At 41.4% G+C, this 26,566-nt stretch overlaps 1 protein-coding gene across 1 annotated transcript in view; it reads right to left on the bottom strand.

Moving 5' to 3' along the window:
- The window catches only part of BRINP2 (BMP/retinoic acid inducible neural specific 2), a 114,649-nt gene that overhangs the window by 21,691 nt on the left and 66,392 nt on the right, over positions 1-26,566 (bottom strand). Inside the window, exon 3 of the mRNA XM_029935126.1 lies at positions 986-1,176. Coding sequence (XP_029790986.1) covers positions 986-1,176 — 191 coding nt within the window. The remainder of the gene's footprint in view (positions 1-985; positions 1,177-26,566) is intronic.

The following is a 26,566-nucleotide window of genomic DNA, read 5'->3' as shown; positions in this document are numbered from 1 at the left end:
AACATTTTCTCTCTCAAGTTGTTTATGAGAAGTCACCATGGATATTTCTGCTCCCTCAGAAAGGGCAAAAGCCTTGAAGCTCTCCCGCCCTCTTCCCCATCAAACACTCCACACCTACCACATGCCGGCAGCTGGCCTGAACCCTGGGAGAGCTCCTTTTTGCCCATCAGATAGTGCGCTAAATGTTATAATAAATCTTGCTTTCTTCTTTCCAGGGCAGAGAGAGCCCTGCCTCTTCAGAGCTTTTGATTTGGCCACAGGTACACCATCCCCACTCCAACCTTGTCCCTATCCAGCCCAGAATCATTAGAATTGGTTTGGCCAGTTACCACTCTTTAGAGAGGTTAAGCAGGGGTCAGGGACTCAGTGGACATTTGCTGTTTTTGCCCATGGGTCTGACAACTGTAGCCACAGCAAATCTTAGGATGTGGAGAAGCCTCTGGGTGAGAAAGGCTCTGTCAAAAGAAAACTGGGAGCGCCCCCTGCTGGCAAGTGCTTAGTAGGAGCCTGTCAATTCCCCAACCTCCTTACCCCGCACCCCCTCCTCAGGGGGATGCTTATAAGCAAATAACAATATTCTGGGGTGAACTTGGATGTCAAGGGGTCATACTGTTTGCAAAGGCTCCAGAAAGAAAAATATTTCTCAGGCAGTAACAGGCAAGGAAGAATAAAGACCCAGGAAGACTCCAGCTCTGCTCCTTGGGTCTTAAAGCTATTTTTAGGGGCGCCTGGGTGGCTCAGTCAGTTAAGTCTCCGACTTCCGCTCAGGTCAGATCTCACATTTGTGGGTTCGAGCCCTGTGTCAGGCTCTGTGCTGACAGCTAGCTCAGAGCCTGGAGCCTGCTTCCGGTTCTCTCCTTCTCTCTCTGGCCCTCCCCCTCTCATGCTCTGTCTCTCTCTGTATCAAAAATAAATAAAACATTTTTTAAAAAGCCCTTTTCAGTGATCTGACAGCCACTTCGTGTACAATCACCATGCTGCTTACCTCCAAGGGTGGCAGAAAGTAAGAAATGAGTGCCGTACTTTTTGATCAGGTTTTCAGTAACCTGTTGTAGGTTGGGTCTCCTTCCGAGGAGGCGGATGTTCCGGATAAATTCTGGAGCAAGAGGCAATGGCAAACTGAAGAAGTCCCTCCTTTCCAGAGCCAAGTTGTTTACTTTCCAACGGGCAAACTCCCTGGAGGAAAAGTCAAGGGATGAAGAAAAGCTCAATGTATTTAAGAACAAGAAGCATAAAATCCGAAAGAGGTAATGTTCTTCCTCCACGTGTACCCTCCTCACTCCCCACGGCACACATCTCTCCCCATGGAGGCACCTAGTGCCTGAAGGGGCTGTTTGCCCGCCCCCCTTCCTGCCCCCCACTTCCCATTCCCATTCCCAGGCTCTGAGGAAGCCCGGTCTCGGCTGACTTCCGTCAGAACCTATTCCCATCTGCTTTCTCCCTGGAGTTTCTGACTAGCTTATTCACACGCAGGTAGTCACGTAGCCGTGTAGTGCGGGCAAACAAATATGCAAACAGTCAAAACAACAGACCAGTGGTTTTACAGAGATGACTTAGTCATAGTTGCCACTCAGTGGATGAGTCCCATCACCTATCATGGCCTCAGGTACCCACTTGAAAGTCACGAGTATGGTCTACAACAATGGCTCTCACACTTTTGGTCTCTCAGGACCCTCTCACATTGTTAAAAAATGATGGAGTCCCCCATATTTATGTGGCTTGTCTCTACTGATAATTACCACTTGAAAAAAAAACCCAGAAAATTTAAATTTATTTATTAGTTCATTTAAAGATAACAGCAGTAAATCCATTACATAGAACATAAATAACATATTTTTATTATCATAACCATATGTTCTGAAACAAAGCCAATCTAGCAAGGAGAGTGGTATTACTTTGCATTTTTGCAAGTCTCTTTAATATCTGGCTTAGCAAAAGAGAGCTACATTCTCATATTTGCTTCTGAATGTATTCTGATGTATTTTTCTTGTGGATATTCATTAAATGCAATAAATGTTGTTCCTTAAAGGTTAGTTACAGAGTGGAATCTGAAACCACATCAGTGTACTTTTTATACTCTATTACATTAAAATCCAGTGTTTTGTATTGTTCTTTGAAAGGATCTTTTTACCCTTCGTGATTTTGAAACATCACGCACTGGTCATCTGAAAAGCATGGGATCACTGAATTACTCAGGTCTTCCTGTGACACTTTCATGATAGAATATCAAAACACCATATTTGCTAATATCACAAATCTCACGAGTAAAGTTGCTAAGTATTGGAACTGCTACCCAGCTCATAATGACAAATATAAGTTTTCCAAAATTCTCGTTTTAGTTTGAAAGCTTAAATTTTATCATTGGCAACAAATACTGTTAGCTGTTTTCCTTGAAGAGGTAGGCTTACTTTAGTCCATCTTTTTTTTTTTTTTTTTTTTGAGAAAATGTTTGCCACACACTAAAGTCAAAATAACCATAGTTTGTCTGTTGGTGGTTCTTTCAAGAAAAATTCAGTTCCAATGAAAAAATGACTAGTTCAGCTTACAATTCAATCACAAAAACATTTTTCCCTGAGACAATCATCATTCTTCAGTAGCTTCAGATTCATTTTATGTGTATTTTACATTTCATCATACGAAATATTAAAAAGAGGGTTAGGGGTGCCTGGCTGGCTTAGTTGGTAGAGAATGCAACTCTTGATCTCTGGGTCATGAGTTCAAAGCTCACACTGGGCATGGAGCCTACTTTAAAAAAAAAAAGACATATGCTTAAGGGTCAAGATCCAATAAAATTAATAAATTTAACTGCTTCAAGGACATTCTTATGTGAATCTAGCATACTCGCAAGCGTGTGTGTGTGTGTGTGTGTGTGTGTTTAGGTGCATGTATCTAATGATGGAGATGACTAGTGTGATTTGGTGAGGCTGCTTTTATTCAAATTCAGATTCTAATAGTTTTATTCACCACTGTTTTTGTGCCATCAGTGCAGATGTCAATATGGACATTCTGAAAAGACCTAAGAAAACCCATCTTTTGAGAAGCCCTATTCTATAAGATGGCCAAATTCCAAATTTTTTTTTCTAGTCCCATCTAGTTCTCAGATCTTCATACTTTGATGCCTGCCGAAAGGGACACATTTCCAAGGGGAATCTGTCCTGGGATGAAATTTAAAGGATCACATCCATTAGTAAGAAGGTACTTTACCACGGCCTTTCAAATTAGACTCTAAGGACCAGCTCCATTGCCTTAGGGAGCAACAAAATTCAAGGTCTCCTCCACCTTCTCACCCATCCCCACTCCGCTCTTTATGACAGTTCTGACGTTTGCGCCAACTTTCTCCCCAAATCCATGGGCTACAAATGATAGGGCTACAGAAAAATAAAAAGAATTACAAAATAAATTCATAAAACTCCATGCCCAATTTAAGGCTATAGAATTCTCCTATTTAACTGTAGAGACTAAGACAGAGAGGAGGGGCATGTGCCAAATATTACCAGGGAAACAAAAGAAAAGGGACAACTAATAATTCAAGGTTTGAACAAAGTCTTTTAACATTCCCATTGTGTGGCTTTATTTATCTAAGCAGGCAAGTTTATAATAACACATTATCATTTATTTCCTTTGTACAGGAAATGTTAAACTTTAATTAAAGTACGGGGTCTTTGTCAACATGTTTTCTATCCCAAAACCCACTGCAGCATGATGAACAATCACTTGATATCATGTCTGATTGGCCAAATGGCCAATCAAAAGACACAGAATAGCTTAATAGATTTAAAACACACACACACACACACACACACACACACACACACACAACTATATGCTGCCTACAAGAGACTCGCTTTGGCATTAAGGACACCTATACTGAAATTGAAGGGATGGAAAAAGATATTCTATGCAAATGGAAACCCAAAAGAAACCTGGGGTAGTTATATTTATATCAGACAGAGTAGACCTTAAGCCAGACTGTAACAAGAGACAAAGAAGGGCATTATATAATGACAAAGGGATCAATTAATCAAAATGGTTATGCACCCAACATAGGAACAACTACACATATCGAGCAAACATTAACAGATCTGAAAGGAGAAATAGACTGTAGTTCAATGACAGGAGGGCACTTCAATACCTCATTTTCAACCATGGATGACCATCCAGATAGACTGTCAACAAGGGAACATGAGCCTTAAACTACATATTAGGCCAGATGGACATAACAGATATTTGTAGGACATTCCATTCAATAGAAGGAGAAAACACATTATTCTCAAGTGCACATGGAACATTCTTCAGAGTAGATCATATGCTAGGTCACAAAGCAAATTTTAATGAATTTAAGAAGACTGAAATTACATCATGCATCTTTTTCAACCACAATTGTATGAAACTAGAAAGTACAAGAAGTAAAGTGGAAAATTCACAAATACATGGAGATTAAACAACATGCTCTTGAATAACCAATGTGTCAAAGGAGAAATAAAAATCTTGAGACAAATGAAAATGGAAACACAAATACCAAAATTTATGGGATGCAGCAAAAGTAGTTCTAAGTGGGATGGTCATAGTGATAAATGCCTACAGTATGAAAAAATAATGATCTTCAATAATAACCAAATTCACTCCTCAAGGAACTAGAATAAAACAGCATATTAAACCCAAAGTTAGTAGAAGGAAGAAAATAACCAAGATTAGAGTGGAAAGGAATGGCATAGAGACTAAAAAGACAATACCAGAGATCAATGAAAATAAAAGCTGGTTTTTGGAAAAGATTTTTAAAAATACACAAATCATTAGCTAGACTAACCCAGAAAAAAAGAAGACTCAAATAAATAAAATTGGAATTGAAAGAGGAGACATTACAAATAATACCACCCCAATACAAAGGATCACAAGAGACTACAATGAACAATTATATACTAATAAATTGGACAACTGATGAGAAATAGATTAATTGCTAGAAACATATAACCTACCAAGACTGAATGATGTATAAGTAGAAAATCTGAACAAACCAACTACTAGGAAGCAGACTGAATCAGTAGTAAAAGCTTCCAACAAACAAAAGCCCAGGATCAGGTGGCTTCTCTGGTGAATTCTACCAAACATTTAAAGAAAAATTCCTACCAGTGTTTCCCAAGCTCTTCCAAAAACAGAAGAGGAGGGAAAAATTCCAAACTCAATTTATGAGGGCAGCATTACCCTGATACCAAAACCACACAGGGACACTACAAGAAAAGAAAATTATAGGCTAGTATCCCTGATAAACATATATGCAACAATCTCAAAAAAAATTTTACAAACTGAATTCAACAGTACATGAAAACAATCATATGCCATAATCAAGTGGGATTTATTCCAGGAATGAAAGGATGGTTCAACACTTGCAAATCAATGTGATACATCACACTAATAAAACTAAGTATAAAAATCATATGATCCTCTCAGTAGATGCAAAAAAAAGCGTTTGAGAAAATTCAACATCGATTTATGATAAAACCCTCAACAAAAAATGTATAGAGGGTACATATATGAACATAATAAAGACCATCTATGACAAACCTATAGCTAACATTAGACTCAATGGTGAAAAGCTGAAAGCTTTTTCTCTAAGATGAGAAGACAAAGTTGCCCAGTTCTGCCACTTTTACTCAACATAATACTGGCAGTCCTAGCCAGAGCAATTAGCTATCAGAAAGGTAGAAGTAAAACTGACTGTTTACAGATGACATATTACATATAGAAAACCCGCAAGATTCCACCAAAAAAACCTCTTAGAATAAACAAATTTAGGCAAGTTGCAAGATACAAAATCAATATATAAAAATAAGTTACATTTCTACAAACTAATGACAAAATACCAGAAAGAGAAATTAAGGAAACAAAAAGAGTGAAATACCTAGGAATAAATTTAACAAGGAGTGTGAGAGGTCTGTACACTGAAAGCTGTATGATACATTGATGAAAGAAATTGAAGACAACATAAATAAATGGAAAGATAATTCATGGATTGGAAGAATCCATATTGTTCAAATGTCCATTCTTGTCTAGGCAATCTACAGATCCATTGCAATCCCTATAAAATTTCCAATGGCATTTTCCGTCACATAGAAAAAAGCTATTCTAACATTTGTATGGAACCACAAAAGACTTCAAAGAGCCAAAGAATCTTGGGGGAAAAAAAATAGAACAAAGCTGGAGGCATCACACTTCTAATTTCAAACTACATTAAAAAAATTAATAAAGCTATAGTATCAAAACATTATGGTCCTGGCATAAAAACAGACACATTGATAGTGGAACAGAACAGGGAACCAAGAAACAAAACTCACAGATATTGATCAATTAATTTGTGTCAAAAGAGCCAAAAACATACAGTGGGGAAAGGACAGGCTCTTCAATAAATGGCAATGGGAAAACGGAATAACCACATGTGAAAGAATTAAACTGGACCCTATCTGTCACCACAAAGATCAACTCAAAATGGATTAAAAACTTGAACTTAAGACCCGAAACCATAAAACTCAGAAGAAAGCATAGGCAGGAAGCTCCTTGACATGGGTCATGGTAATGGTGTTTTTCATCTGATACTGAACCCAGCCTCCCTGCTTTGTGGTAGAACACTTTAGGCTTCATCAACTAAAACAGAATTTCTATCCTATCAGTTATATTGCTAGGAGAACTAAAAAGCAGGCATTCTTCCATTTTTCATAATTTCTTAGAGTGGTTTAAACCTTCACCTAAAGGAAAGATCTCCTTACCATAGAGGTAGCTCCCACTTTAATAAATTTAATAAATGAAAATTGGTGGTCATGATGCTTGCTCACTCTCTTCATTCAAGACTGTCAAAGAGTACCTCCTACTAAAAGCCTTCCCTGACCATCCCATCTCAAAGAGCACCCTCTCTCACCCTCTGTCCCATGCCCCTCTTTACGTATCTTTCTTAGCACATATCACTACCTGTCAAACATAAATTCTCTTTCTCTCCCAGTAAAACATAAACTGTATGAAAGCAAGATGGATTCTTATGGTCTTACTCAACAGCAGTAGAACAATGCTAGTCGTTCTAACAACACAACAATAGATGTTCAGTATATCTTTGTTGAATGGGAGATTCTCTCATTTATTTTATTTATTCAAAATAAATAGTCAATTGTTTGCTGTCGTAGCTCTACTAATCCTTAACTGTTTGCAAATTATTGACAACTGAATAAAAAAAAAGTTACAGGGAGGAGCGCACTTATGGGGAAGAGCACTGGGTGTTGTATGGAAACCAATTTGACAATAAACTATTTTTTAAAAAGTTACAGGATGAGAATACATAGGAGCAACTACCAATTCATGATTAATCTGAAATGAAACTAAATACATATGCATATCAATGGGAAAATTAGATTTTATTTATAGAAATGTAATTTATAGGCATGATTTTGTGCATTTTTAATAAACAAATCAAGGCAATGATGGTATTTTCTTATGGTTTGGTAAACTGAGTCTGGACCCTCTTCCAGTGGATATGGACAACTTCCACCCTGGGGCAGATTCTGAACCCATGTCCCCACTCTGAAATCCCATCCAGATCCTGCTGTGTTTTATATCCTATGTTAACGATCAGCAGCCCCAACCTCCTACCACGGGTCTAACAATTTCTGCCACACTTGTAAGGTTAAAGGTCACCAAAAGCAGCAATTATCTTGGAGTTAGGCACTTTTCCTTAGTCTTCACCTTCCTTTGTCCAATGACAGACTTGGAAAATCATATATTTTACCCGATCCAAAAAGAGTTTTGAGCATACCTTACTTAAATGAACGAGGCTGTGGAAGATTAGACAGATAAGTAATTTGCCTGATGTCACACAACCATCAAGAGGGAAACTTGGGCTATTAGAATTAAAAGGAACATTTTAGTCCTCTTTGTCAATCTTTTTCATATTATTGTGTACATTGAAAATTCTCCGTGTTGATGCACTGGGATCAGACAAGAGGAGACAAGCATAGAAAATCCTGCTACCCCAGATTTTGTCCAGTTGCCCCAAGAGCAGAAGGGGTCAATCTACGGACATACCCCCACATACCCTTATCTTCCAATATTCATCGCAGTACCAACCAGGCACCAACAGGCATACTAGTTGAGCAGGTCTGTCTATTCCATTCCTCTTACATTATGATTGAAAGCCACAAAACAAGAGAGGGAAGCAGTTTGCTTAAAACAATATAACCAATTGGTACCAGAACCAGAACAAAATAGAGTCCTGAGCCTCCCCCAGTGCTTTTAACAACCATGATGGTGGTGACAATCGCGACAGTGAGACCCAGGGAGGTTAAGAAAATCATTTGCATGAAGTTGCAGAATTAGACAGTGACCGAGATTCAAACCCAGGTCAATACCTTACTGCTGTTTCTGTAACACTATTTCCCCTTGTGTAGATTACGTGTATCTTATGGTATTCTAATTACTTTTAAATGTTTACTATCTTTTAATGAAAATATTTCATAACCTGGAACATTTCATTCCTTTGGTTCTCTATATAAACATGAATTGACTGTACATTCAAAACACATACAGCAAAGCAAAGCCTTTATGCAGGAAGACGGCTTCAACATACCCATTTGCAGAAGAGGAAATTGAGACCTACTTAAAAATTAAGTCCAGGGGCACCTGGGTGGCTCAATTGGTTAAGCATCTGACTTCAGCTCAGGTCATGATCTCACAGTTTGTGAGTTTGGGCCCCATGTCAGGCTCTGTGCTGACAGCTCAGAGCCTGGATCCCGCTTCAGATGTGGTGTCCCCCTCTCCGCCCCTCCCCTACCGGTGCTCTGTGTGTTTCTCTCTCAAAATAAACATTAAGAAATTTTTTTTTAAAAATTCAAGTCCATACACAGAGTACCATGGGAGAAATCAAAGATAAAGACTTGATTCCAACTCCTATGGCTGCTCAGGACATCACAACACAGAATAACAAATGACTTAGGAAAAAATGAATGATACTGTCTTAGGAAGTATTTTACGAGCAAATAATAAAAAATAATGGTTAACATTTAATAATTCTTACTATGTGCCAAGCATTCCACGCATCTTACAAGCATAAGCCAATACAACATTCAAAACACCCCGACAAGGGGAAAAATATCATTATCCTCATTTTATGGATGAGGAAATTGAGGCACAAACGAGTTAACTTGCCCAGTGGGTAACACCTAGTAGGTGGCCGAGTCAGGGTTTAAATAGAAGATGTCTGACTTCGTAGTCCACAGTTTTTACCACCATGCTAGTCCACCTACCGTGTGAGACCCAAAAGAATAACCACAATTTTGTGCGGGTATCAGCCCAGAATTAGGCATAGGCCTCGGCTGCTGGCAAGAAGGCTCAGGCTCGGAGGGTGCCTGGTGGTTTTCTCTTCTACTTCACGAAGTTTCTTCCCTGCCCTCTGGGGCCCTTCATTGAATCAAAATAATGGGGGAAACATCTGTGGAAAAAGTCTGAGCCAGAGAGTGGTAAAAATGTACTTACAGAACTTATTAACCTGGTTCTTTCCAGCATCTGAAAATCTCAGAAGGCAACACTGGAAGGCAGCCTGAGCTATTCGGAGAATAAATGTTCATTTCCGATTTCTCGTTTAGCAGCTTTGTTCCAGTAATAAAATAATCAAGGCTCTTTTTTTTCCCTAGGAAAAGGATGTTTTCTATATATCAATTATATTAACACACTACTTCAATTAAGCCATCATCTTTGTTTCAATTAAGACATCAAGTAAATCTCCATTTCAATTTGGCCATTTCTCTTAAAATCTTCCCCCACTGTGTTTGTTGCGCAATAAAGAGTCTGAGAGAGACAGCCTCTCCACCAGCAGTGAGGCCCCTGTAGAAAGGGCCTTGAGCCCAGCGGAGACCACTGGCGGGCTCCCGGGCTAAGCCGGAAGGTGACCAGAACTCTCTAACGTGGACTCCACCTGCAAAATGTTCAAGCAGTACACGGAAAGGCCCTGTAAGAAGTTGACTCCATTTTCCATCATATTTTGGATTAGCCCAGAGTGAACAACATGTTTTTGTCAAAGGGTTAACATGCCTGTAAAATCATTAATAACAACCAAAATTTAGGAAAGGTATAATCCAGACAGGAGGGCAAAACCCAGTGTGATACACAGAGAATGTATATGGTAGGCCAAGTCCAAAACCTCGCTGTGTATTCTGAAACGATCATGGCTTTCTTTGTCCCAAACTGTTCGACCCTAATGGTCCAGATTGCCAACAAGTGATGTTCCTGTTTATCTGTGAACTTAGGGATTTTCCCAGAACCTACAGGGCCTGCAATAGGAGAGCAGAATCATAGCCATGCCAAGCTCGGGTAGTAGGAGCTTCTGCAGGACTTTGGGACCCAACCAGCTCCGGGTTTGAAGCAAAAGGGGCTCTGATGAGCATACTAACTGGTGACAAAGTGTTCCTATTTGAAAGCGGTAACTAAAGAATGCGTCCAAGTCACAGCCACTAACTCTAATGTCACCCACCAAGCCACAGCACTGCATTCCTCCAAGTAATACGAGGTCAACAAGAACTCTGGCAAGTGTGCCCCCCTGCAGGGTCCCAGGCTCCAGGCGATGAAAGACTGGAAAGAGCACAGCAAGGGACTTTCCATCCCTGTGCTGTTTCCTGCAGCTCAGTACTGAAGCACCAACCTTCTCGCTTGTGAGCTGAGAACACTGATCCAGCCCCCATGAAGAGACATTACCTAAGAAACCTCCCTCCCTTATGAAGCCTTCAAGGAGAGAGTATTTTACAAAGAAATCCACAGTCTAAAAACAAAAACGAAACTATACCTCAATGAGGCTGAAATCTAATAACAATGAACACTGGAACTTACCATATAGGTACTTGTGCTGAGACCTGGCACTAATAGTGAATTAATCATTACCAGTTTTGCAATAGACCTATCTTTCCATTTCTGTGTCAAAAGCATGTTCAGGCATATTTCCAGGCCACCACTATGGCTGCCATTTGGAAAGTCTCATTTCCTTTGCCTTCAGTATGCAGCTCTACCCACCTCCTCCACGATGGCCCCCTGCAGGCTTGGCACCACCCACCCCAGCGTCAGTGTGTGCTTAAGTATTGGGAGCCCATTTGTTCCTCCCAAGTTAGACCCCAAACTGCGTTTACTGAGGAGACAATCACTGCCATTTCCAGCAGAGCCAACCAATCATCAGCTGCTCACTCAGGCGTCAGTTCCCAGAACAGGCTCTGGGACTCCCAGAGAGGTTGGGGAGAAGTCTTATGGCAGCCAGGGAGCCCAGGATGCCCACCTCCGAGCACCACTTCGAAAACAGTGGCAGAAAGAGTAGGCTGTCATGATAGGAAATACTGTCCTTCTCTCTTCTTTGGCCCTTCTGGTCTGTTTCCAATAACCACTTTTGGAGGGCGCCCTCCTCCAACCTTCAGTGTTCAAAGGGACTGCCAGTGCTGAAAGGGACTGAGTTCTCATTCTCCAAAAGGTTGCTTTTGGTAGGAACCATACTTGTAAGAACAACAAAATATGACTGGTTTTCCTTGAACAATGAAGGAAGACACAGGACAGGTCCCCGAATAAAATATTTAAGAACTTTGGAGCAAAAAAGAGATGAACGGGCCTTAGCCAAAGACAGCTTTCTTGCCATTTTTCCTGTGACTTTACTTTGTCTATGTAAATGGTCAACCAGTGACCATGGGAAAATTTCTCACGTACCAACCAGTTCTGGATAAATGCAGACGTCTTTGTTCTCGGAGCTCACCTTTCTCTTGGACAAGCACCTTTCCCCAGCCGGCTTGAGACTTGCCAAGCTGACACAGAAATCTCAATAAACACCGCTGAGAACCGCACTGCTGGTTTTCCTAAGGAGTCCCAGACTCAGGGAAGTCTTCTTTTTCTTCATCCTTCTACCAGTCTGCCTCACATCCGGGGCTACTGCTCCCATCGCAGGCCTCAGGCCGCCCTTGAGTTATCCACCCGGGTGAGACAGCTAGGATGCTTTCACATTCTTGAGCTGGGTGATTTTAGGGACTGAGGGATATATCATATTTTGGCTCCTGTACAGAAGGCAGGATTTCTAGACACATCACATCATCAGGAGATTTCTATCTCAACAACAGATTACTGTAATGTACTTAGCTATTAGAGCCTTTACTGCCATAATGAATAAGACATGATTAATCTGAGCTATAAAAAGAAATTATAATAAAAACCATAATCTCTTACAGTGGTGTAGAGCTTTCCTTTCATTTTCAAAAATATTTGTACACAATTTTCACCCAAACTCAACTATTTTTTCTGTATAAGAACCTCAGGAAAAAGGAAGCAGAAATATCACTACTCAACTATTAACCTTTGATAGGTTACAAATGAAGAGACAAAGAAACAGAAAAGAGGGACCTAAGTCTCCTTCGATCCATGGTAGAGTTTGACAAGAACCCAGACCACTTCATGAATGATTTTCTGCCTTTGTCTATGACCTGTGCTCAAATTCAGGGACTACGGCATGCCCTCTGTCATAGTCCCCAGGAAATCCTTTGGCCCTGTTAGCCTGGGAGAAATTCCAAGACAGGAAGGCTTCAGTCCAGGAGCCCTTTGGCTGACTAGTATCTCAGTCCATGCAACTGTAGGAGGCCCAAGCGCGGAGACAGGGCCGGCCCTCCCCCAGTGCCCCGTCCTTCCCGCTATCTGGTGGAATTCAAGAAGCCTAGCATGTAGGTAATTTAGCAGCCTGCTGTGTTCTCAAACAACGGCCCATAAACAATGATTGGCCAATTTCATTCTAATCTTCCCAATTTTGCTCTAATTAAAATCAAGCTGTAGCTTTCAAACAGTTTAATTAAGGCTGATTGGGAGAAATGGGGAGGGGAGACTCCGGCTTTGAGGAGGAGGAATAGGTCACCACTTAGAGAACCTCACACTGTCCGTTTGGGGCTCCGGGGCTTGAAGAGGGCACTGAGGGCAGCGTGTTTGTAGAATCAACGTGAAATACAACACACTCATCAGAATGGAGGCCCAGGGAATCTATGAGATCAGAGTGAACTGAAAGGGGAGCTAAAATCTGTGTTTTCCACTCACGGAAACCTCAGCTCTGTTCTGACCTCCCAACCTGCTCCCCACAGCTCGTCTGTTTGACTGTGGAGAAAACGGCTCTGCTCACCACTCTTTGCCTCCTGTTGTGCGTGTCTTTGCTCAGCAAGCTAACAGCCCGTGCCATGCTTCTCCCCAGCAAATGTCCATGGGCTTCCCATTATCTACTTAACTCTAAGAGAATTCCCCCACACTGGCAGCTCCTTCCACTATTCTACAAGTTTATTCCTTTTGCAATCAGATAGCTCTTCTGGAATTGGGGTGCATTTACTTTTTACGTGAACCCCTCTTCTTTGGACTAAATATTTTTTGTTCCTTCAATAGCTTCTAGATTCCTAGGCTCTTATGCTAAACTTGCTCTGCATGCAATCTAGCTTGTTAATGTGTTTCTTTTTAAAGATGGCAACCAAAATTAAACACAATTCAGTAGCTGTGTTCTGAGCCATGGAGAGTATAGGACACAATTTCTGAATACATCATTATCATCAACATTATAACTATCACCATTGTGTCTATCTACTGAGCCCTTATGTTACCAGTCATGGTACTGGATGCATTACATATTTTTAAATCATCACCACAATCTTATAAATATCAGTGTGGCGGACTGAATTTTCCTTCTCACCTACATAAGAATGCCCTTTGATATGTGACTTCACAGTATCCACCACTCATACAGCTGGACCTCATTTCTCTCCCCCATTGACATTGAGCTTGGCCATGTGGCTTGGCTCTGGACAAACAGATATGAACAGAAGTTACAAGGTACCAAAACTGGGCCAAAAAAGTCATTACCTATTTTCTTCTGGCCTGCCTGCCCTGGCCATGAGCTGCTTCCCCCACATCGTGGCAGGTGCTCCTCTTTCAGCCTGAGACCCATAATAAACACCGGAGAAAACACCACACGGCCCCCTTGCAGACCTGTGGCCTGAAGCATACTAATTCAGTCTATCTACAGATACATGAATGAGAAAAATGATTGTTGTTTGAAGCTAAGTTTGGGGGTTATTTTTATGTCCATAATTATGGCAGTGGTTAACTGATACATTGGTACATGCCATAACTTTAGTCCTATTTCATAGCTGAGCTAGCTGAGGCTCAGAGAGTTTAAGGATCTTCTCAAGGACACATCGCTAACCAAGACTAAAGATAGTCTATGATCTTTCATATATGTATGAAGGAAACATATTTCCTTTGTTAACACACCCGAATATTGCATTCCTTTTTTGTTTTAGTATTTATATACTAAATTTATTTAAATTCTTTCACTTTTTTATTGAAGTACAGTTGGCACATTTGCATTCCATTTTTACATTTTTTTAATTATTATTTATTTTTGAGAGACCAAGAGCATGAGCAGGGGAGGGGCAGGGAGGGAGACATAGAATCCAAAGCAGGCTCCCGGCTCTGAGCTGTTGGCACAGTGCCCGACATGGGGCTCAAACTCATGAACCATGAGATCATGACCTGAGCAGATTCAGACGCTTAACCAACTGAGCCAACCAGGTGCCCAGCATTCGTTTTTGTTAAAGACAAAAGTATTCTTGGCTAACCAGTAATCTTATGATCAACCAGAACCCCACATTTTTTCCAACCCAATTTTTTTTGTCTTAACTGCTGAGCCAGGCCACCTGTATCCTATACTTATAAAATTGGCATTTTCTATTTAAATCCAAGGCTTTGCACTTCACCACCTTCTTGCATTCCATCCCTAATGGCAGACTGGAAAGTGTTCTCTAAGCTATTTCTACTTTCTCCTTGGGCTCACAGACACACAAATGTCCCCAGCTTCCTCTGCATTTAAATGTAGTCATGTGACTTGGTTCTGGCCAATGGAATGTGAACCCAGGCCCAAACCATTAGACCTCCCACGAAATCCTTCACACTTTCTCTCTTTTCTTGTTTACCAGGACCCAGAGGAGGACACGGAGGCCCTAGATGATGACAGAGTGACCACATGGATGGAGTCTAGTCTTGAATGATTTTGTGAAGCAATCTCATTTTAACCATCTCATAAATTGTACTGGACTTGAGCAATGAATAAATAATTAAATAAACCTGTACTAACTCACTGAGATTTGGGGACTCTTTGTTCCAGCAGTTAACCCACTCTAATACCTTGATCATCTTGATCCCCTACCCCAGCCTGGCAAAAGAATCTTCACTCTTGATTTTATTGCCTATCTCGGTAAGGGTCTCTTTCAATTACCTGATTTTATTGTCTATGTGGTCAAGCATCCATGCTTTCATTTCTCCTCAGCTCAGTAACATTCCCATATGGGTCTCTCTTTTTCTTACGCTCTGAGTCTAGATGAAAATGGTGTTAGTTTTGAGCCCTTGACTTTTATGCTCTGGATCGCGGTGTGTGAGTCCTGCTCTAAGGGAAAAGCACCTGTCACTGTGAAAGATTTACTTTGAACTATCTATAACTATAAAAATCAATGAATAGATTAACTCAGGCTACAGTTAGGGAGAAAAGAATGTGGATTTTCGGTGATAAATTTGATTAATGTATGGAAATTGCAGTAGAGAGAATTTGACAGAGTAAGACTGCCCCTCCTTTCTTTCCTCTTTCTCAATTAAACTCTCTGAATTTCCTCTTCTTTCCTCTCCTCAAGATTTCCCATTCTATTGTTTTTCATATTTACGCTCAGGAGACCCCTCACAAAGAGAATAATGTACTTCCCTTGAAATAAACCAAATTGGGCTTTTAGTTATCACAAAATAGTCCTAATAGAGAAAATCCTATCATTCGACCCAATTTACTGATGAGAAAAAAATAAGTTCAGATAAAAACAACTTGTACAAGTTCACACTGCTAGGAGCAGCAGGACTGCAATTTAAACCTACACAGTATGATTCTAGAGCCTGGGCCTTCGACCACGTGTGTTCTCCTCCCACCGAATTCAGTCCCAGAACATGCTACTCATATGAAGGGTTTCGTTCCCGTATTATATCCTTAACATGAGGCAGACATGGTACCAAGAACCAGAGCTAAAAAGATGAAATAAAACATGTTCTTTGCCCGAAGGGGGTCAGAGCCAAGAGAAGAGCAAGTAAAGACAGGTAAGTAAACAAATACACAAGGTAAGTTTGATAGCAGAAATATGATCATATTGATGGGGGAATTGTAAGTAGGAATGACCAACTCTCTTGCAGGAACCAAAGAAGACCTCATAGGGAGTTGACATTTAAGTGGGTTTGAGAGATGAGTAGGAAGAGAAAGATGGAAGGAGCCTTGCAGGAAGTGAGAATGAGACATGGAAAGACAGGAAGGAGTCCTCTGTATCTGGGCAAATCTGGAGATGTTCAGTGAGACCAGAACAAAGGACGGCAGGAAGAAAGTGTGCGGCACAGTCAGCAGCATGGGGTCCGTGTTCGTTGGGTAGTTGTTGAAAGAGTGGATGGATGGATTTGGAAGGGATTCTCAGGCTAAGAAAATGCATTTGAGTTTTATCCTTTGGGCACAGAAGAACCAGCAGAGGACCTCAGACAGGTTGGATTTGAGAAGAAAGACAAGCAGCAAACAGTGAAACCAGGAGAAGAGAGAAGTCGCTGGCTTTGAAAGCCAGCTCTGAGATGGGAGCCACACAACCAGATGTGGGGAGGAGATGAGGGAGAGGCAGGAGTACGGTGCCCGGTGGCTGTGCCATGCCAGCTGCCATGCCAGGAAGCACAGCAAGGAATGCAGGACACACGCGTGTCGTAGGAAACACAGTGAGTGCGGCTGAGTGCGGTTCTGGCTACGGTTTTACCACAGAACAAATCTAGGTGCACAAAATCAGATCAAGTGGGAGGTGGCTGCAATTCCTTGAACAGTCAAGGAAAAAGTTGGGATTTTTTTCCCCTTGGCATGTAACTTGGATGAAAAACCTGTATTCTCCCACCATAATCCCAGCACATATTTCCAACTTTTCATGAAGTAATGATGCTTCATTTCCAGAGAAAAGTCACCACATCTTCTGGGGTGTGCCTACAACCCAGAACCCCCTTCAGCAACCTTTAAAAACTGCCTAGAAAGCAAGAAGTTAAAGACGTCTGTAGGGAGGAAAATGCCTGATCTGAGAAACGCCAGCATGGTGATCTCACACTGGCCCGTGACAAAAGTCTTGAGAGCTTTGAGAGAGAAGCAGACAAGCTCCCTGGAGCCAGAAGTGGAAGAAAGTCTATGTCAAAATAAATTTCCGGTATTTTCCTTATGCCAAAAGATGGAAAAGGGAGACTTGGGCAAAAGAAATAAGGATAGTTTGAGAGAAAGATCATGGAGAAGGGGAAGGAGAAAGAGAAGAACTTCTGGAGGCAGTTTAGCAGTGGCAACAAGTCTAAGAATCAGGGAGAATAATGGTCTCCTAGGATCTAGAGACCTGATGTGAAGAAGAGGCATTTAGACTTATTGTCGAGAAATAAGAGGAAGTAGAGTCAGGACCAATAAGTGGAATTATGTGGAGAAAGATTGATTCAGTTCCAGAAAGGCTTTTCTTTTCTTTTTTTTTTTTTTTTAACATTTATTTATTTTCAAGAGACAGAGCATGAGTAGAGGAGAGGCAAAGAAGACGGAGACACAGAATCTGAAGCAGGCTCCAGGCTCTGAGCTGTTGCACAGAGCCCAACGGGGGGCTCGAACTCACAAATCATGAGATCATGACCTGAGCTAAAGTTAGATGCTTAACCCACTGAGTCACCCAGGTGCCCAGAAAGGCCTTTCTAATGTTTGGGGCTATCGGATGGAAATTGGCTTCAGTGAACACGCAGGACTCAGTGTGCTCAAGCCAAGGCTGGCTGACCACCTCAGGGGATTTGTAGAGTGGTTGTCTGTCCTGGGTAGGAAACAGGTGATCTTAAAAAATAATAATAATGTTTATTTATTTTTGAGAGAGAGAAACAGAGTACAAGTGGGAGAGGAGCAGAGAGACAGGGAGACACAGAATCCAAAGCAGGCTTCAGGCTCTGAGCTGTCAGCACAGAGCCGGACACAGGGCTCGAACTCACAAACCAGGAGATGATGACCTGAGCCGAAGTCAGACGCTTAACTGACTAAGCCACCCAGGTGCCCCAGGAAACAGGTGGTCTTAATGTTTCCTTCTAATTCACAGATTCAAGCATCACTGGGTACCACTCTGCCACCCCATGCCCTCAGTCCTCTTTCAGACACTGCCTTTGCAGCTTGGGGCTTGTGTCCCAGATCCGCCACTAAATCTATGGTTCCTAGATTTAGACTCCTGACCTACAGGCACCAACATGGACACTGCCCTACTTAGTGGTAACAGAAGACAAAATGCCTTATCAGCCTCGACAGCCATGTTTCTTCTATCAAGTTCCATTGAGCATGAGCTTCCAGATGACTGAGGCTGACATCCAGGGCCTAGCACCATCCCCCTTCCTCTCCACCTTTACCACACTCACAGCTTAGAACATACACAGAACCATCCGGACACAGGCTGGCTTACTGTGCTACAGTTTACACTGTTACTAGTAAACCAACTCTGCTGCCCATGTTGAGGGATCATTACATGAGGGTGTTTACATGCTTCTGTGGATCCAGGAGAACTCACTCCCCGAAGAGTCTGCCTTCCTGTCCCTCCTCCGTCACTAGCAGGTCCCCAGGTAAGGCACAGGCTCTCCTGGCACACTAGGACAGTGAGAATTCTCCCAGGCACAGGGGCTGATAATGAAGTGGTTGGCGCAGCACTGGTCCCAGCTACCTCACTGTTCTCCCACCAGGGCTTCCTGCCTGGCCAGTGAGACTTTCCGTTCACCCCGGCTTGCTGTGACATCCAGAGCCTGTTCGTTCTTTGCAGCAAAAGGGAGAAAGAGGCACATTTCTGGGCTCAGGGAGGAGCCTGTTACAGGGGCAGAACCAGGGAGCATTAAACAGGTGCAGAGGCGGAAACGCAGCAGGCAGAGGGAGACGCCAGACTCTTCCATCACCCTCAAACCGTGCCCCGTGCCGACCAGCCCTAATCTGCCCACGCCTACACCTGTAAATCCCAACCCAGCCTTGGGAGCCCCGGCCACCAGGTCTCTTTCTTACCTATCTTCGGCGTACTGTAGATGCACACCAAAGAACATGCCACTAGTGTCACCACAGGGAACTCCAAATTTACAAAGTATCCTTATGAGCAGAGGTTATTTGCATCACCAGAGGTTTTTTTCTGGCTTCATGAAAATATTCCTTGAAACATAAGACGTTTCCAAGTGGATATGTGTGTTTATAAATCAGTAGCTACCTGATCCTCAAGTCAGGAGCTACAGATTTACTTAACACTGAATTTTTATAAGCCATTCCCAGGCAAAAAACATAAGATACTGCATTTTGGAATGGCATTAAGTGTCCCTCTAGTAGAAGAATCGATTTACAGAAATTTAATTTACACTGCACCCCTACAGAAATACGCCAGCAGTGTAGAGCCAACACATTCAGAATTTGCTGTGGGTGAATTGTTTCAGGAAGATTCATCTGTAGCTTCCTCCCACTGAGGGTTCCCCAGAGCCCAGGCGCAGATGGAGAGCTCTGGTGGAAACAGAACTACAGGCTCTGAGTGAGGCGGGCCCCGCTGAACCCCGAGGCCTGTCTTAGAGTCCCGAAGATCTGCCGGGACACCGCACGGAATGGCAGGAGGGGCAGAGAGCAAGGGTGGCTACGGCTGGGGGTACCATTTTTCTGGGGGCAGTAAGAATCCCAGGCTCAGGGGAGGAGTCAACATGGAGGAGAAATAGGGGACCCGAAATTTTCTTGTCCCTCAAACACAGCAGCACTGAGGTCAGAAAACTTGGAATTCTAGGAATCTGGACTACTGAGTGACAGAACATCTCAAGGGGCTCACAGGGACAACCTGGCCGGCCACAGGTGCTTGACTGAAAACAGGTGGCATAGGAGGGATCTCCTTCTGTGGGGAGACAAAAGGAAGAGAAAGAGAGGCTATAGAAGTGTAGGGTTGTATTTGGATAAGAGAAAAACCATGGGCCAGGGAATGGCAAAAAATGGAGAAAGAACAAATTTCTAACTCGTTCCAGGGTTGTGGGACTTTCTCTGTACCGAGGCCGCCCTGTTCTCACGCCTGGGGAGAGGGGAGCTAGCCCTGGGTTCAGTAGCAAGCTCAGAGGCACAATCAGAGAGCAATCCCCTCCCTTGAGTGCTGTGGGAAGAAGGTATATAGCTTTCAAGGACAAAGACCCTGCAGGCACCCACCAGCCAGAGGCCCTTCATCAGCTGGCTGGGTGGAGTGGCACTTCCCTGGAACCTGGATGTGTGGAGCAGGATCCTTGAAGACATCAGGGTTTGAATCCCAGTCTAGTGTCTGGGTGGCATGGGAGACTACGGAGTGGGACAAATCAGCCCGCTTGTGCCCACATGGCACCGTGAGGATGGCCTAAAAAGAATGATCTGGGACACTCAGTCTGGGGAGGAGAGACTGGGATGTCGCCATTTTTCTCCCCATCACCAACAAGGTAGGGCTCAGGGAACCAACAATGGGCCCATAGTGGAGGCCGGATGCCTATACCAAACCACACCCCTCCTCCATCCCTGGCAACTGCATGTGTCCTGAAGCAAGATTGACACTGACCAACCAGACAATCCCTCCAGACCAGCAGGTACCTGTCAGGTACCATCAGATACCAGTGCAGTGGTTTTGCATTTTCTGATTTGATTCTTGGTCAATTCTTATTATATATATATATTTTTTTCTTTCTTCCTCTTATTTTTTCCCTTCTCTCCTCTAGGTGTTAGTTTGTTTAAGCAGACATTTTTAACCTATTCTTTCTACACCTCTTCTGTATCTCCTCCTTCTTTGTATTCCACTCTCTCTCTTTCTGGATTAAGTCATATAGTTTCTCTGATTCTCTGCCTTGTCATTTTTTTCCTCTCTTTTCTTTTCCCCCACCCCTGTCATTTATCTCTTTGTATAGAATAAGGCTTCTTCCACCATTCCCCTTCTTAAATTTTTTCTGGGGTTACTTCAATGAACAAATCAAACACACCTGGTAGAACGTCCAACTCACCACTATGAGTAGGGAGATAAAGCAACCAGAGTCACAACAACAGAGAGCAGGCAACACACTCCAAAAACACCTCCCAAAGCGCCAGGCCCTGGACAGGATATGACCCCTTTTTAAGATTGTAGTGCTCACATGTGCAGGACACATAACAAGCTACTAAAACACTTAAAGGACAGAAAACTAGACAAAATGATGAAATGGAAGAATTCTCAAAAGACATTCCAGGAAGAAATGACAGCTAGAGAATTGTTCAAAACAAATATAAACAATATATGTGATCAAGAATTTGGAATAATGGTCATAAGATTAATAGCTGGGCTTGAAAAAAAAGCATAGAAGGCAGCAGAGAATCCATTGCTGCAGAGATCAAGGGACTAAGAAATTGTCACACGACAAATTAAGAAATGGTGTAAATGAGGTGCAAAATAAACTAGAGGCAGTGACAGCAATGATGGAGGAAGTAGAGGGGAGAATAAGTGAAATAGAAGATAAAATTATAAAAAAATTATGAAGCCAAGAAAAAGATAAGAAAATACTAGACCACAAGGAGAGACTTAGAGAATTAAGTGATTTGATAAAATGTAATAATATATGTATCATAGGAGTTCCAGATGAAGAGAGAAAGGGGTAGAAGGTTTACTTGAACAAATTATAGCTGAAAACTTCCCCAATCTGGGGAAGGAAGAAGATACCCAAATCCAAGAGACACAGGGAACTCCCTTCAGATTCAACAAGAATAGCTCTTCTCCATGGCATATCATAGTGAAACTGGCAAAATACAATGATAAAGAGAGCATTCTGAAAGCAGTTAGGGCAAATGGGCCTTACCCTACAAGGGTAGACACATAAGGGTAGCAGCAGACCTGTCCACTGAAACTTGGCAGGCCAGAAGGGAGTGTAAGGAAATATTCAATGTGCTGAATATTTAAAATATGCAGCCAAGAATCCTTTATCCAGCAAGGCTGTCATTCAGAAGAGAAGGAGAGATAAAGGCTTTCCCAGAAAAACAAAAAGAGGTGATGAAGGAGTTCATCACCACTAAAGCAGCCCTCCAAGAGATCCTAAGGGGGACTCTTGAGTGGAATGCTCTAAAGATTACAAAATTCGAGAGACATCATGACAAGCATGAAACCTACAGATAACACAGTAACCTTAAATCCGCATCTTTCAATAATAACTCTGAATGCAAAAGAACTAACTGCCCTTAATCAAAAGACACAGGGTAACAAAATGGATAAAAAGCAAGGTCCATCTATATGCTCTCTACAAGAGTCTCATTCTAGACCTAAGGACACTGTCAGATTCAAAATGAGGGGATGGAGAATCATCTACCATGCTTCTGGAAGTCAAAAGAAAGCTGGAATAGCCATATGTATATCAGACAAACTAGATTTTAAACTAAAGGCTGTAGCAAGAGATGAAGAAGGGCATTATATCAAATCATGGGGTTTATCAAGAAGAGCTAAAAATTGTAAATGTTTATGCACCCTATGCGCCCAACTTGAAGCACCCAAATATATAAATCAATTAATCACAAACATAAGAAGTCTTATTGATAAGAATATGGTAATTGCAGGGGACTTTAATACTCCACTTACAGTAATGGACAGATCATCTAGGAAGAAAATCAATAAATAAACAATGGCCTTGAATGATACACTAGACCAGATGGACTTGACAGATACATTCAGAACTTTTCATCCAAAAGCAGAAAACACATTCTTCTTGAGTACACATGGATCATTCTCCAAGACAGATCACATACTGAGTCACAGAACAGCCCTCAGTAAATATAAGAGAATAGAGATCATACCATGTTTATTTTTGGATCACAATGTTATGAAACTTGAAATCAACCAGGGTGAGAAATTTGGAAAGCCTCTAAACGCATGGAGGTTAGAGCACATCCTACTAAAGAATAAGTGGGTCAACCAAGCAATTAAAGAAGAAATTTAAAAACATGTGTAAGCAAATGAAAATGAAAACACGACAGTCTAAACCCTTTGGGATGAAGCAAAGGCAGCCCTAAGAGGAAAATACATTGCAATCCAGGCCTATTTAAAGAAACAAGAAAAATCCCCAATACAAAACCTAACTGCATACCTAAAGGAACTAGAAGCAGAACAGCAAAGAAACCCCAAAGACAACAGAAGAGAAATAATAAATATTACATCAGAAATAAACGATTAGAATCCAAAAAAAAAAAAAAACCACAGAAGAGAGCAATGAATCTAAGAGGCGGTTTTTTGAAAAAATAAACAAAATTGATAAATCTCTAGCCAGATTTCTCAAAAAGAGAGAGAACCTAAATAGATAAATTCACGAAAGAGGAAAGATCCCAACCAATACCACAGAAATATAAATAACTATTTATAGAATACTACAAAAAATAGCTGGACAACCTGGAAGAAATGGACAAATTCCTAGATACCACACACTACCAAAACTCAAATGGTAAGAAACAGAAAATTTGAACAAACCCATAACCAGTGAAGAAATTGAATCAGTTATCAAAAATATCCCAACAAATAAAAGTCCTGGGCCAGAGCGCTTCTGAGGGGAATTCTACCAGACATTTAAAGCAGAATTAATACCTATCCTTCTCAAGGTGTTCCAAAACACACACACACACACACACACACACACACACACACACACACAGAGAGAGAGAGAGAGAGAGAGAGGATGCTTCCAGATCATTCTTTGAAGCCAGCATTACCTAGATTCCCAAACCAGACAGAGAGCCCCCTAAAGGAGAATTACAAGCCAATATCCCTGATGAACATGGATGTAAAAATTCTCAACAAGATACTAGCAAATCAAATTCAGCAGTGTATTAATAGAGTTATTCACCATGATCAGATGGGATTCATTCCTGGGCTGCAGGGCTCTTTCAATATTCACAAACCAATCAATGTGATACATCACATTAATAAAAGAAAGGGTAAGAGCCATATGATCCTGTCAATAGACGCAGAAAAAGCATTTGACAAAATGCAGCATCCTTTCTTAATAAAATCCCTTAAGAAAGTCAGGATAAAAGGAACATACCTTAACATCAAAAAACCATATATGAAAAGCCCACAGTTAAAATCATCCTCAATGGGGAAAAACAGAGCTTCCCCCTTAGATCAGGGACACAACAGGGATGTCCACTGTCACCATTGTTGTTTAACATGGTGTTAAAAGTCATAGCCTCAGCAGTCAGACAATGAAATGAAATAAAAGGCATCCCAATTGGGGCAAAGAAGAGGTCAAACATTCACTTTTCACAGAAGACATGATACTTTACATGGAAAACCTGAAAGACTCCACCAAAAAGTGGCTAGAACTGATACATGCATTTAGCAAAGTTGCAGGATACAAAATCAACATACAGAAATTGGTTGCATTTCTATACACCAATAATGAAGCAACACAAAGAGAAATCAAGAAATTGATCCCATTTACAATTGCACAAAGAACCATAAAATACCTAGGAATAAACCTAACCAAAGATGTAAAAGATCTGTATGCTGAAAACTATAAAAAACTTATGAAAGAAATTGAAGAAGACACAAAGAAATGGAAAAATATTTCATGCTCATGGATTGGAAGAACAAATATTGTTAAAATGTCAATACTACCCAAAGCAATCTGCACATTCAATGCAATCCCCATCAAAATTGCACTGGCATTCTTCTCAGAGCTAGAACAAACAATCCTACAATTTGTATGAAACCACAAAAGACCCCAAATAGTCAAAGTAATGTTGAAAAAGAAAACCAAAACAGGAGGCATCACAATCCCAGACTTTAGCCTCTACTACAAAGCTGTCATCATCAAGACAGGATGGTATTGGCACAAAAACAGACACATGGACCAATGGAATAGAATAGAGAGCCCAGAACTGGGTCCACAAATGTATGGCCAACTAATCTTTGACAAAGGAGGAAAAGAGTATCCAATGGGAAAAAAAAAATAACCTCTTTAACATGGTGCTGGGAGAACTGGACAGCAACATGCAGATGAATGAAACTAGACCACATTTTTACATCATACACAAAGATAAACTCAAAATGGGTAAAATATCTAAATGTGAGACAAGAAATCATTATAACCCTAGAGGAGAAAACAGGCAACAACCTCTTTGACCTCTGCTGCAGCAACTCTTAATCAACACCTCTCTGAAGGCAAGGGAAATTAAAGCAAAAATGAACTATTGGAACCTCATCAAGGTAAAAAGCTTCTGTACTGCAAAGAAAACAATCAACAAAACTAAAAGGCAACTGATGGAATGGGAGGAGATATTTGAATTATATATCAGATAAAGGTCAGTATCGAAAATCTATAATGAACTTACCAAACTCAACACTCAAAAAAAAAAAATCCAGTGAAAAATGGGCAGAAGACATGAATAGACACTCTTCTAAAGAGGACATCCAGATGGCCAAAAGACACTTAAAAAAATGCTCAATATCACTCATCATCAGAAAAATACAAATCAAACCCACATTGAGATACCACCTCACTCCAGTCAGAATGGCTAAAATTAACAATTTAGGAAACAAGAGACGATGGCAAGGATGTAATGAAACAGGCACCTTCTTGCACTGCTGGTGGGAATGCAAACTGGTACAGTCGCTCTGGAAAACAGTGTGGAGGTTCCTCAAAAAAATTAAAAATAGAACTACCCTATGACCCAGCAAGAGCACTACTAGGAATTCATCCAAAGGATGCAGGAGTGCTGATGCATTGGGGCACATGCACCCCAGTGTTTATAGCAGCATTTTCATCAATAGCCAAAGTATGGAAAGAGCCCAATGTCCATCAACTGATGAATAAAGAAGATATGGTTTATATATACAATGGAATACTACTCAGCAATGAAAAAGTACGAACCCTTCCATTTGCATCAATGTGGTTGGAACTGGAGGGTATGATGCTAAGTTAAATAAATTCAGTCAGACAAAGACAGATATCCTTTGTTTTCACGCATATGTAGAATTTGAGAAACTTAACAGAAGACCATGGGGGAAGGGAAGGGGAAAAACAGTTTCAAACAGAGAGGGAGGCAAACCATAAGAGACTTAAATACAGAGAACTGAGGGTGGATGTGGGTATAAGAGAAAGGGAAAAATGGGTGATGGGCATTGAGGAGGGCACTTGTCGGGATGAGCACTGGGTGTTGTATGTAAGCGATGAATCAGGGGAATCTACTCCTGAAGCCAAGAGCATTCTGTATACACTGTATGTTAGCTAGCTTGACAATAAATTATATATAAATAGTAATAATAATAATAAAAGGGGACCCTGGGTGGCTCAGTCAATTAAGCATCCAGCATCAGCTCAGGTCATGATCTCATGGTTTGTGAGTTTAAGCCCCGCATTGGGGTCTGTGCTGACAGCTCAGAGCCTGGAGCCTGCTTCGGATTCTGTGTGTGTCTCTCTGCCCCTCTTTTGCTTGTGCTCTGTCTCTAAAAATTAACATTAAAAAAATTAT

This window comes from Suricata suricatta, chromosome 3, assembly GCF_006229205.1.
Source record: "Suricata suricatta isolate VVHF042 chromosome 3, meerkat_22Aug2017_6uvM2_HiC, whole genome shotgun sequence".
Lineage (NCBI taxonomy): Eukaryota > Metazoa > Chordata > Mammalia > Carnivora > Herpestidae > Suricata > Suricata suricatta.
This window is presented reverse-complemented; position numbering and strand designations above follow the sequence as displayed.